The sequence below is a fragment of the Puntigrus tetrazona genome, chromosome 12 (assembly GCF_018831695.1).
Source record: "Puntigrus tetrazona isolate hp1 chromosome 12, ASM1883169v1, whole genome shotgun sequence".
NCBI lineage: Eukaryota > Metazoa > Chordata > Actinopteri > Cypriniformes > Cyprinidae > Puntigrus > Puntigrus tetrazona.
The window spans coordinates 7,796,010-7,807,638 of record NC_056710.1 but is presented as its reverse complement, the minus strand read 5'-3'; the positions used below and the strand labels follow the sequence as shown (position 1 = coordinate 7,807,638).

The following is an 11,629-nucleotide window of genomic DNA, read 5'->3' as shown; positions in this document are numbered from 1 at the left end:
CAATTAAATAAGAAAAAACAATATCCTCTGTGGATTTACTTCTTTTTCTTATTACCACTTGTGACTGACTGTTTTGAAATGACCGATGCGGTGGAGGTTACAGGGGTCATGGGGGTAGAAGGCAAGCAATTAACATCATTGTTTGAAATCTCTCCATTGTCATCTTCCTCTTGTGTTTCCTTAGCCTCCAGCTTTTCTATACATCTGGAGAAAAATTAATTTTGATAATATTTAAATGAGCTTTAAAAGATTGAGAATATTGACATTCTGACCCAATAAATGCAGCAAGTATAGACTGACACAATGATCAGTCTTCAGTGGCATTTGTAAAACTTTTCTTGGAATAAGGAGAAGGCACTAATTTTTAAATACCTTGCAGTTTCAGCCTCTGCAGCTGAATTTTTTTTCTTTTGTCTCAGTTCAAGTCTCTCCTCCTGCAGCTCCATACTGTGCTCGTAAGCAGGGAAAAATATCTGAGTGAAGAAGTTTTTCTTCATCCAGTTGTTCTGTTTTGTCTCTGAGAATACAAAAGTATCCCACTATTAGCCATAAACTAAGATGGAGAAATGTACTGTTTGTGGACAAAGTATATGAAGTATAACCATATTACAGTAATTAAGAGGCCTCCTATTTGTGTAACAAGACTGACCATGAAGAATGAATTTGTGAAGTCAAACCTTTGAAAACAAGCACAGGACTTTGCTCCGTCTCCTCGGATAGGGATGACTGAAACATTTCAAAAGATGAGCACACTTTAATGGAGACAGTTTGGTTAACTTCAAACCCAACCATAATAAAGTGGATAATTATTCACTTAATGTGAGATTGAGTCATATCTCTACAAATCTCACAAGACTTTGTACCATCAACATGGGAGAATGTGCTAAAAAGGGGTGATTTCTTTCTTAAAAGTAAAAAGAAAAAAAATGTTTCAATGATGTAACTTCAATTAGGGAATAGGCACAGACCTGAAGTGAACTTAAAACAGTGTCCTGATGATTTGTATCGATCTGGCTCTCAACTTCAGTTTGAATTCCTTGGCCTTTCACCTCAGCACAGCCCAACAATGCCTCAAAGAACTCCAGAAAGCTCACCTACAACCATAATCATTTATCAAGTTGAATCGAAATATCATCAACCAGACACCAGCAGCTACTGACCTCCAAGTCCAGGTTGCTGTAGGTTCCATCAAAAATTGCAGGATTGTCCACAGAGAGGATCTCTAACGCTTTAGACACCGTTAGCTCACTGTCATATAGACAGAGGTCCTGTGAACAAGACTATGTGTAAGAAGCATGTATGAATAATTCTTAGCTAGATCTGGGGCCTGTTACCTTAAGCATCCAGACAAATTGTCTTGCAGTCAAGATTGTGTCAGACTGGACTGAACTGGCTTTGCACAGGTCCTGGTAAATTTTCCAGCATCTGTCTGAATAGTTATATGCAACGACAGGATGGCAGAACAGAAGCCCTGAAAAATATATAACGTTTAGTTTTCCAGAATAATAGTACTACATCTATGTAACAGGGTTATTAAAGGGTATTTACATATAATAACATTTTTATTTCTCTACCTTTTACATGTTTCGCATTGGGAATGATGTTCTGCCTCATGAGCTCCGAAAAACATGCTGCGAGTACGTTGTTAGAGGATCTAAAACGCAACAATAATTTGTGACTAGATGAAAGCATAATTTTTTTTATTGTGGTATGAATATACTCACTCAGTATCTTTGTGGCAAATATGATATGCCACAATGATAATATAACTGACGCACTCTCTCGGTAAAATGGCAGCAAAAGGAGAATGAACCTCATCTATATGACAACAAGCAAAACGTTGAATTATTTGTAGTAGATTTTGTGGCAAAAGAAAAGCTTAACATTCTTATGCGCAAAGGCGTTACCGTTGATAAGACGATCCATTTGCGCTAATGTGATTCCATGCTGGTGAACTTTACAGTCCATGAGAAAGCGAGAGAACTGCAGGTGGGTGAGGGGGAATATTTTGTCTGAAGACTGCTCATGTCCAAGGCGGCTGTAGAAGCTGTATATTTCCCTTAACAAACCAATGTGTCTCACTACTGCAAATTCCACCTAAACGGATGTAAATAAAATAGTAGTTACACACATATTTGGCTCTGGATTTACCTTAGGATTCATCTTAAAATAGGACAAAAACCTGTTTAAACTCTTGATCTCTGTGGGCTTCAGGGAATTTGCTTAATAGGGCTTGAATGTTCAAAACCATGTCGGACCCAAGTGGTGAGGAGCTAGTACTTGACTGTGACGCTCTGTTTGATGTATCATCTAATACAGAGATAAACACTATTAGATTAAAGAAATACATAAACTAATAGCTGATAATATATTTAGCTTCTGTCCATGAATGTTACTTACTCTCGTCTGGAAAAGGAGTCGTAATTCCACTTAGGCCAGGAGTGAAGGCAGGAAATTCAGCCATGCAGTCCCTAATAAACTCCCCTTCATACACCCGTCCATTTTCAAAAGTGTACCTCCCCTGCAAAAGACCATCCGCTGTATTGCAATCACAAAACCATATCAGATCTTCATCACTTGTAAGGTGCTTTACCTGTCCATGTTTTTTGTCACGTTTCCACTCTCCACAATACACAGCCCCGCTGGCATAAAAGAACTGTCCTTGGCCATGACGCATGCCCTGAGCGAATTCTCCCGTGTACTCGTTCATACGGGGATACTGAGAGCACGGAACTCTTTTACGCAACCATGTGTGCGTTCCTTTTCCATCCTACATAAAATAAGAAACTTCTGCTCAGTACAAAATTATATGAAATCGGACATAATGTGGGCATCGTTAAACGGACCTGAATGCCGTTTACCCACTGCCCACTATATTGCTGATCCAACTGAACCCATTTCATCGTTCCCTCTCCATGCCGAGCATTGTTCCTCCATTGTCCCTCAAATACATTTCCAGATGGGTAACTTTAGCAAAACAAAAAAATTTAATTGTAGTTTGCATATTGGGCGGAGCTTAATATTAAACCGATGATAAAAATGATAGAGATGTGCATTAATATCACTTACCATCGGGTTCCCCAGCCCTCTCTGTAATTATTCACCCATTCTCCCTTGTACCATGACGTGTCTGCTTGGTTATAGTGCATTACCCCCTGTAACCATCACAAGAGTGAAGATATGTATTATTAAATACATGTGGGGAATACTGAGACAGTAGATGTGTGTATGTACATACCTGCCCCTGTCTTTTGCCCAGATACCACTGACCTCTGTACACGGTAGCGGTTTTGGCACACTTATACACTCCGACTCCATGACGGACACCTTTGTGCACCTCTCCTTTATAAGTGCTGCCATCCAACCAGGTGTAAGTCCCATTTCCCATAGGAACATTTAATTTGAAATCACCCTGCCAAATGCAACAGGAAGGAATTTTTGTAATATTTGGTGAAACTCCTGCAAGTGTATGGGGTATTATGTGATTTGTTTGAAACTTTAAATGAAGATGGAGTCAACTTAACTTTTTACGTACCTGATATTTTAAACCGTCTGACCAGATATATTCACCATGGCCATGCATTAACCCATGTGAAAAACTACCCTAAGGATCGCAAAATAAATCAGCTGATCTGTTGATGGACATTTGAAAAAACCAATGACAAGAACGTGTATTTTATCAGCAAGAATGAAATACAAAACACTAACATTGTAAATGTTTTATTCTCTACAATTACAATGTACTTACATATTGAACAGTTGTTATTCATAGTTAATCTATAATATGAGAAGTTATATAAACAAATCATAATGTAATTGAAATGTTCCGTTATAATGTAAATGTAAGGAGGTATAGGGATAGTGTTACTAGTTCACTCAAAAATGAAAATTCTGTAATAATTTACTCACCTTCGAGTAATTCCACACCTGTATGAATTTCTTTGTTCTGCCGAACGCAAAGGAAGATATTTTGAAAGTTTTTGATATTTTGAAGTTTGTAACCGGGCCGTTTTGAGTCCAGTCGACTTCCATATTTTGTTTTTCCTACTATGAAAGTCAAAGGTGACCCAAGAAACTCATACAGGTTCTTAACTACTTGAGAGCGAGTGAATGATGACAGAATTTTCATTTTTGGGTGAACTATTCCTTTAATAGAGAATGTATAAAAGTATACAACTTATGTTTTCAGATATTTCTATTAACAGTTTTTTAATTTTCTAACTAACATCTGATAGGTAATGTATAATTTAACTTTAGTAATTTAGGTCAATTATTATAATTTTAATTAGATTCAATTATACTTGAATTAGATTTATACTGGGGTCCCAGGTTCTAAAGATTAGTCCAGTCATTCATCAGTCACCTTGTAAATGTGACCACCTTGAAAATAAGCCACACCTTCTCCATGAAACATGTCTCCGCTCTTATCACCCTCATATCTGAAAACAAACACAATTAACCAACAAATCTGGGTGTTATCATTTTTGCAAGAATGAGCGTCTAACCTTTCCACTATAATATGGTGAAGAATGGGGACTTTGCGGCACTGATCATGCTCGTGGTTCTGCTGGTGGTCATTCGTGGGCAGAGATACGGCAGATGCGGAACACACAGTGGAACTCGGTGAGTTTTGAACATCGTCTGGCTCTGCGACGGACTCTGACCGTAAACTTGAAGTGGAGGACTCTCCAAACGCTTTACTAAACGTTGCTTCTGGTGTAGATCTGTTAGAACTTTTCATTTGGTGTCCTTTAGCCATCGCTGGTGCAGAGAGGTAGAAATATTCGCTAATACACCGACCGGAATCCCAGCGGAACGTACATAGTAACGCGCTATCGGTTGCTAGGGAACGCAAGTACGGCAAGTTAGACTTGCCAAAATAATTACGAGGATGTGTTGAACGCAAATATTAAAATATAACCTGTAAGTTTTCAATTCAATTATTCAATAATTATTACTGGATTGGATTTGGAAATGTAAAATCTGTTTAATTTAAATAAATATTGGTAAAACTTTACAATAAGGTACATTAGTTCTTTAATTTTAATTTAAGCATTTATTAATGTGTTATTACAAAAAGGTGTTACATTAACATTAGTTAATGCATGAACTAACATAAATAACAATGGACAACTCTGTTTACATTAACACGAACAAAGTAAATAAACAGTGTAATTAATGCTTTGTTCATTGTTTGTTCATGTTAGTTAATGCATTAACTATTGTTAACAAATGACACCTTATTGTAAAGTGTTACCAAAATAATAAATACATAGTAAAAAAAAAAAGAAAAAAAGCAACATTACAGTTACAACATCAACACAAGGGTTGACAGCACATAATGAAAAATGTACTTTATTTGAAAAATACAATTATTAAAATACTTTATTAAAACAATAGTGTTAATATAACATTGGGAAAATCAGCAAAAACAAGTAGCTGCTTCAGTCCTGAGAAACCATATTCAGATTAGCAAGGTGTCTCATGGTTGGTCTACCGTGTGGACAATTCCAGGGCTGTTCAATTTCCCCCATGTGAAGCACAAGTTTTTTCATTTCACTGGTGTTCAGGGCAGTGCCAACCATCACCTGGGTAAACAGACACATTAACAAACCTTTCAAGACTAAAACACAAACACGCAAAAGCTCAATCACACATTCTATTCTATCTTACAGGTATTTATTTCGGTACAGCTGATAAATAGCAGGTCGGTTAGAACCAGGCTGGAAAAAAAATCTGACAAGAATAAAAACCTACTGCACTCACCGATTTGCGACATGCTCTAGATGCAAACATCTGCCTAACTCGAGAAGGTCGACACATGACTCCAGGACTGTCGCTAAGCATGAAGATGAGCTCTTCAATGTCACCTGGGCCAAAGGTCCAATTCTTGCTTGTAGGTAAAGACACCAGCTTTACCCTCTGCATAACCTGACCTGAAAAACAACACTGTCCTATGTTAATCTGGCAGAAAAGGTACCCTATAAGATACTGCATGAAACACTATTACAGCATAACTCACCATCCTCATCAATGAGGAAGTCAAAACCGTTCTTTCTGAAGATTTCAAGGTTTTCCATAAGCACGGTTTCACTGATTGCTGGAAGGTGGAGATGTTGTGGACTGCATATTAAGAAAGAAAATAAGTTATCTTAAAAAAAAAAACAAAAAAAAACTTATTTTCGGTTTTGCTTATCTCTGCAGAGTGTGACTTACACAATGAGTCGCTGTCCCTTTAAGACCGTATTCTGTTGTAGCATCTCAAAATTGTACTTTTCGTCTGTGGCATGCTGGTCAATTATGAAAAGATCGGATTTTAGCTTGGTGATAATAAAACCCAGGTTGAACTGACCGATAATTTCCATATCCTTGAACATATCTTTGCTGCAAGAAAAAGTAGAAACTGGCAGTTTTGTTGTAAATGGCAACTTTATTATTATTATATTTTAATTAAGAGATTAATCTAAATATTAAATGTAACCTTATTTCTTTCTTAAGCTCATCCTCAGCACTCTGGTTTTCACCAGGGTTAATCTTCGCCCTGAACAGTCTATATTTTGGCTCTTGATCATTGTTCTCTGTCTTCTGAGCCTTTAGCCTCTGCATCTTTTTAGAAAGTTCTTGTAGAGAAAACTGCAAAAGGGCTGTTTTCTTCTTAATGCTCGTGGGTGAATCCATTTGCAGAGAAGCGTTCTTGTTTTTGGAATCCACCAAACAGCTTTCAGCTAGAGGTTCAGCTTCATGTCGAGCTCTTTTAGCTTCAGGACTGGAAAATCTGTCCTCAGAAAGTTCTGACTTTCTCTCCGGCAACAAAGTTGTAGAACTCCAGAACTTCTCACATACAGGTTCATCAATAGTTTCAGCTTTAACATCCGTTTCATGTGTAGTAGGGTATAAAACTGACTCAGAACTATTTTCATGTAGAATCTCTGCATCATCTTCAGCTGAGTTTTGGTTTGCTGCCCCAGAATCTTCAGCATCACCATCAAAGGTGCTTTTATATTTAGCTAGACAAACAGTTGATTTTTTAATGGAAGAAACAGCAGAGAAACTAGTAGAGGACTTTATAATGTCTGTCATTTTTTTAGAAGAGCTCACAAAGGAAAACATTTTCTTCTGAGAGGGACCAGCACAAGCAGCTTTATGATGTTTTGAGCCAGTTCCAGGAAGCTGATGTTTAGAAAATGCTTCTTTAAGTCCAGCAAGATTGAAGGACGTCTTTGGGGGTACATTATCTGTAAGTGCTTCAGAGACAGAATGTGTATCCTGATCTTCTGAACCAGCACTTCTTTCGATTGGTCTGCCCAAGTCTTTAATGAAGAACAACATCAACATCTGTAATAACACTTCAAGACACATGTCTTATTGCATGTCTTAAAAGGTCCGACATACTTACTGGTAATTGTTGGAGTAATGTGACTGAGACTGATTTTATTGACACCAGTCTCAAACATAGCAATGAGTGAGCTTTTAAGAATTGCCAGCAAGAGTTTTTCCTCTTGTAGAAGAATCTGACGTTTGTCTGGAGTTACATTCACATCGACACAGTCTAATTTGAAACATAGAATCAAAACAAAGGGATAAATGACAAGTATCATCAAATTGAGCATTTTTAGCATTTATATTTTCCAGAATTTGCATTAGATACTCTACCTTTCAAATGTTTGGGTTGGTAAGATGAAAATCATATTAAATAAATAATAATGAAATAATACTGTGAATTATCATTAAAAATGTTTTTCTTTTGTAATTATTTTAAAATGCAATTTATTTCTATATCAGTATTTTCAGCAGCCATTACTGGCCAGGAAAACAGTTGTGCTGCTTAATAGCTTTCCTTTTTTTTTGACGTTTGATGAATTAAAATCAAATTATGAACAATACAGTATACACTTTTATATACAATATAATTTATTGATTGTTACCTGAAGCAACAGTAATGTTTAGAGCAACAAAAGGATATTGATGCCGATTATACATGTGATAAACCTCATTCACAAGCTTGGAGACCTTGGGGGGGAAAAAACACGAAGATGAAGATTTCGTACATATAAATTAAATTAACAAATTAATGCACGCTTAAATAAAAAGATCATACCTTTACTGGATCACAAGGTCTTTTATTGATAAAGAAAAACTGTCTGTCAGTGGCACTTCGACCAACACCATGATCCGCTTGTGACACAAACCCATCAATGCTAGAATTTAATAATATCAAATATTACAAGTTATAAGATGGTTTTCATTATCTTATTTGCAAAAATTGGTAACAAGCGGACAAACAAATGAATGATTACACAGAAAAACTCACCTGAAAAGGTCTTTAGGAACATCTACCCCACTGAGGCCATAGTCTTCCTTGGTTGATTCATTGGGAGATATTTGTTGGAAGGGAATTAAACTTTGTAGCTGTGGACAAGTAAAAATATGACTGTTGCTGTCAAACAGCAAGCATAAATAATAAAATAAATATATGTACAATAATAAAATAACACATGTACTTTAATATGATAATAAAACCGTGTTGTATTTGTCGTAATATGTTGTAATTTATCTTCTTAAATTTAAAAAAACAAGTAATTCTCACCTGTTTAGGTCCAAACACAGCTCCAATGTTGTCTCTCATGCTGTTACTGCCACTGGTGCATAATACTGTAGTGCGCTTGCCTTGTCCCATCTGGTTGGTGCACGTAATACGCACACCAGTGGAGATGATGCAGTAGGACTGCAAGACGAAAATCATCTTGGAATATTCCTGTGAAGAAACTCTGGTTAATTTCATTTTAGCAAACCCACGTTCCCAAGTATCTCGCAGCTAACCTTTTTGATGTTCCGCTGGAACTCCTTGTGTCGAACAGGCAACGTGGAGAAGAGCTTTTGCAGAGTGACAGTAGTGCCATGCTGACGGGGATGTGGCACACGTTGAGAGAGGCGACCATCATGGTCATACACCAGCCGAGCTCCGATCTGGGCGCTCTCATGGCAGGTCACAACATTAAGATCACTGCGATCATATAAAACAGTATAAAATAACAGTTTTTTTTAATAGGCTCATTCTCCAACTCCCACAAAGTTAATAAGTTGAGTTTTAACATTTTGGAACCATTCAGGTGATCTTCAGGTCTGGCGATAGCACTTTTAACATAGCTTAGCATAGATCATTGAATCCAACTAGACCAGTAGCATCAAAAATGACCAAAGAGTTTAAAAATGTTTCCTATTTAAAACTTTACTTTCTTTCTCGTTTCTTTTTCACAAAGACCAGTGTGAAATGAAAAATTGTGATTTTCTAGGCTGAAGAAAACTATTAAGCAGCACAACTGTTTTCCTGCTGGCCAATAAAGGCTGCTGAAAATACTACATTAAAGAAATAAATTGCATTTTAAAATGATGCATCTATGCTAAGCTATGGTAAAAGTGCCAGACCCAGAGATCGGCTTATTAACACTTGGGGAGTTGGAAAATGAGCCTATTTGCAAAAGGAGTGTTCTTTAAGAAAGCACTAAAAAGATTAATGAAAAGATTATTAAAACAAGAAATCAAAGCATGAACAACTATGAGATCATCACTGTACTATAATAATATTATCATAACATCATATCTCTTGCTGTAAGATCAGGACAAATTCAAAGTAAAGTGTTACCTAAGAGCACAAAGGGAGCTCAGAGCTTCACCGCGAAACCCAAATGTCTCCACATGTATCAAGTCAGAAAAATCTCTCAGCTTAGAGGTGTGATGTTTTAAAGCTGCAGAAGTTGAAAGGACACAAATAAGTTACTCCCGTTCAAAAGTTAAAAATCATTTAGATTTTATAATGTTTTTAAAAGAAGTATCATGCTCAAAAGGCCGATTTTTTTTTATTATTAAAAATGCAGTAATAAAAACAATCATATTGTCAAGTAGTATTGCAATCTAAAAGAACTGCTCAATATGCTTTATATATTTTAAAAAATAATTTATGCCTGTGATGGCAAAGTTGAATTTTCAATTCCGGTTTCACCTGATCCTTCGGAAATTATTCAGTTACCACAAAAATTATTAAGCAGTATTTGTAGATGATTTTTCATTAATCTTAATGCAAAATACACAGAATTGTGCCTATCGATAAGAGAAGCTATTACACTATTATCCTCTTGTATTAATCTCTATCACTAGCTGAAGGAAACTGTAGGCTAAGGAATACAGTAATCTGTAAACTGACTAAAAAACTGACTTTAAAACTTCAAGAACACATATATGGAAAGAAGCTGTTCAGGAGCTAGAAATACACGCCTGACAAGCTATTGATCACTTTCAAGGACACATATATGGTAAAAGACACCTTGTCCAAAAATACAACAGTATGGAATAGTGTAAACAGCATCAGAATGTATGAATGTATATATGTATGTATATGTGTGTGTGTGTGTGTGTGTGTGTTGGAGGCACAACTGGATTCAAAACCATCCTCAGAGTAATTTAACATTCATTTAACATCTGACAGGAAGTGTGAGCATAACACAGTCTTTTATCCCTGATGTCCACAAGACAACTTACTTAGTCCTTCAAAGTTTTCCTCCTCAACGCCTTTTCCATTGTCAGAAACTTCCACCAACTCTATTCCATTGTCTTTTAGCTTGACATCTATTTGAAAAAAACGAAACAAAAAAACCCCCCACTTGATCAAATGTACCATAACGTAAAATGCAATGTTTCCTCATGCTGTCATCCCTTGAGCTCACCGACATTAGTGGCACCAGCATCAATGCTGTTCTCCACCAGCTCTTTCACAGCTGTGGCCAGACTCAGCACCACCTGCCCAGAGCAAATCTGATGCACGGACTGTTTGTCTATTGCCTTTATAGCTCCAGCAGAACCTGTGCTACGAATGTAAAAGATAGAATAGGAAAGGGAACAGTAGCAACAGTAAAATACTACAGAAACAGAACGTCCGGCATAGCAGATAATATCACTAGACTAGTCTTTTTTCCATTTCTCGATGTTATAATGTAGAAAACTACTGAAATTAATATGCAAAGCAAGAAACACTTACCTCGAGTCTGACATATTTTCCTGCAGCAAAATAAATATATAGTGTCACTCACTAAAGATTACTTTAAGTGTTGCATTGTGGGTCTTTTGATAGCATTTGCTCCCTGCGGTATTCAGGCCAAACAAGGAGCGGGAATTTATTGTGTTTCCATCGCTCGGTGTGAAAAACCAATGCTTCAACAAGGTATAAGTTTTGATAAACTACACACTTTAATTAGTTCACATGCCATAAACGCGTACATTGAATAGGTCTCTGCCGCTGTATGAACGTTTCCCGCGGTGTGACGCACAACGTCAGGTCACCACGTGTTTTGCGTAGCATGTGATCAACTGTGTAGACAAGGTTTACTGTTTTGCCTTTTCGGTTTTTTTTTTCCTTTATACACTAAGTTAAGTTAATTTTTAACTAAGCGCGTCTTATTTTCTTTGAAGTCTAATCGAAATTACATTTTGCACATATGGATTGATATTCTCATTGTTTATTGATAAGTTAATTTTACTGACGTATCAGATTGTGAAGTATTGTAATAAAACTGAAGTACCGATTTCAATGTTTTATTTTGAAACGTTTCATCATCCTGCCGGTTGTAGTCGGAGT

At 36.7% G+C, this 11,629-nt stretch overlaps 2 protein-coding genes across 3 annotated transcripts; both read right to left on the bottom strand.

The window, feature by feature from the left end:
- Positions 1-28: 28 nt before the first annotated feature.
- Positions 29-4,805, bottom strand: rsph10b (radial spoke head 10 homolog B). Of its 2 annotated transcripts, XM_043253022.1 has the most exons (18): positions 4,506-4,805; positions 4,364-4,439; positions 3,536-3,604; positions 3,239-3,412; positions 3,070-3,155; positions 2,847-2,967; positions 2,594-2,770; positions 2,401-2,521; positions 2,183-2,310; positions 1,908-2,097; positions 1,725-1,818; positions 1,575-1,654; positions 1,335-1,471; positions 1,161-1,268; positions 969-1,094; positions 678-726; positions 373-517; positions 29-204 (listed from the first exon to the last, which is right to left on the bottom strand). In XM_043253022.1, the coding sequence occupies exons 1-18, from the start codon at positions 4,757-4,759 to the stop codon at positions 36-38; spliced, it is 2,304 nt and encodes a 767-aa protein (XP_043108957.1). In that variant the 5' UTR covers positions 4,760-4,805; the 3' UTR covers positions 29-35. The 2 variants fall into 2 exon arrangements, with proteins under 2 accessions (XP_043108957.1, XP_043108956.1); XM_043253021.1 differs by having other exon boundaries at positions 4,364-4,805.
- Positions 4,806-5,339: 534 nt separating this feature from the next.
- pms2 (PMS1 homolog 2, mismatch repair system component) lies at positions 5,340-11,379 on the bottom strand. The gene is made up of 15 exons (XM_043254281.1): positions 11,033-11,379; positions 10,722-10,861; positions 10,537-10,623; positions 9,644-9,746; positions 8,821-9,004; positions 8,588-8,755; positions 8,312-8,409; positions 8,099-8,198; positions 7,926-8,010; positions 7,397-7,549; positions 6,482-7,310; positions 6,217-6,384; positions 6,023-6,123; positions 5,767-5,936; positions 5,340-5,588 (listed from the first exon to the last, which is right to left on the bottom strand). The coding sequence occupies exons 1-15, from the start codon at positions 11,044-11,046 to the stop codon at positions 5,445-5,447; spliced, it is 2,544 nt and encodes an 847-aa protein (XP_043110216.1). The 5' UTR covers positions 11,047-11,379; the 3' UTR covers positions 5,340-5,444.
- Between the last annotated feature and the right edge of the window lie 250 nt (positions 11,380-11,629).

Excerpts from the sequence above, each read along its gene's own strand:
- pms2 (XM_043254281.1), bottom strand. Across the intron at positions 9,005-9,643 it reads AGCTCCCTTTGTGCTCTTAG|TGATCTTAATGTTGTGACCT; the intron begins GTAACACTTTAC and ends ATATGATCGCAG. Across the intron at positions 5,937-6,022 it reads CTTCCTCATTGATGAGGATG|GTCAGGTTATGCAGAGGGTA; the intron begins GTGAGTTATGCT and ends GTTGTTTTTCAG.
- rsph10b (XM_043253021.1), bottom strand. The coding sequence starts at position 4,759 with ATGGCTAAAGGACACCAAATGAAAAGTTCTAACAGATCTACACCAGAA. Across the intron at positions 2,771-2,846 it reads AGTGGGTAAACGGCATTCAG|GATGGAAAAGGAACGCACAC; the intron begins GTCCGTTTAACG and ends TATTTTATGTAG. Across the intron at positions 727-968 it reads CTGTTTTAAGTTCACTTCAG|TCATCCCTATCCGAGGAGAC; the intron begins GTCTGTGCCTAT and ends GAAATGTTTCAG.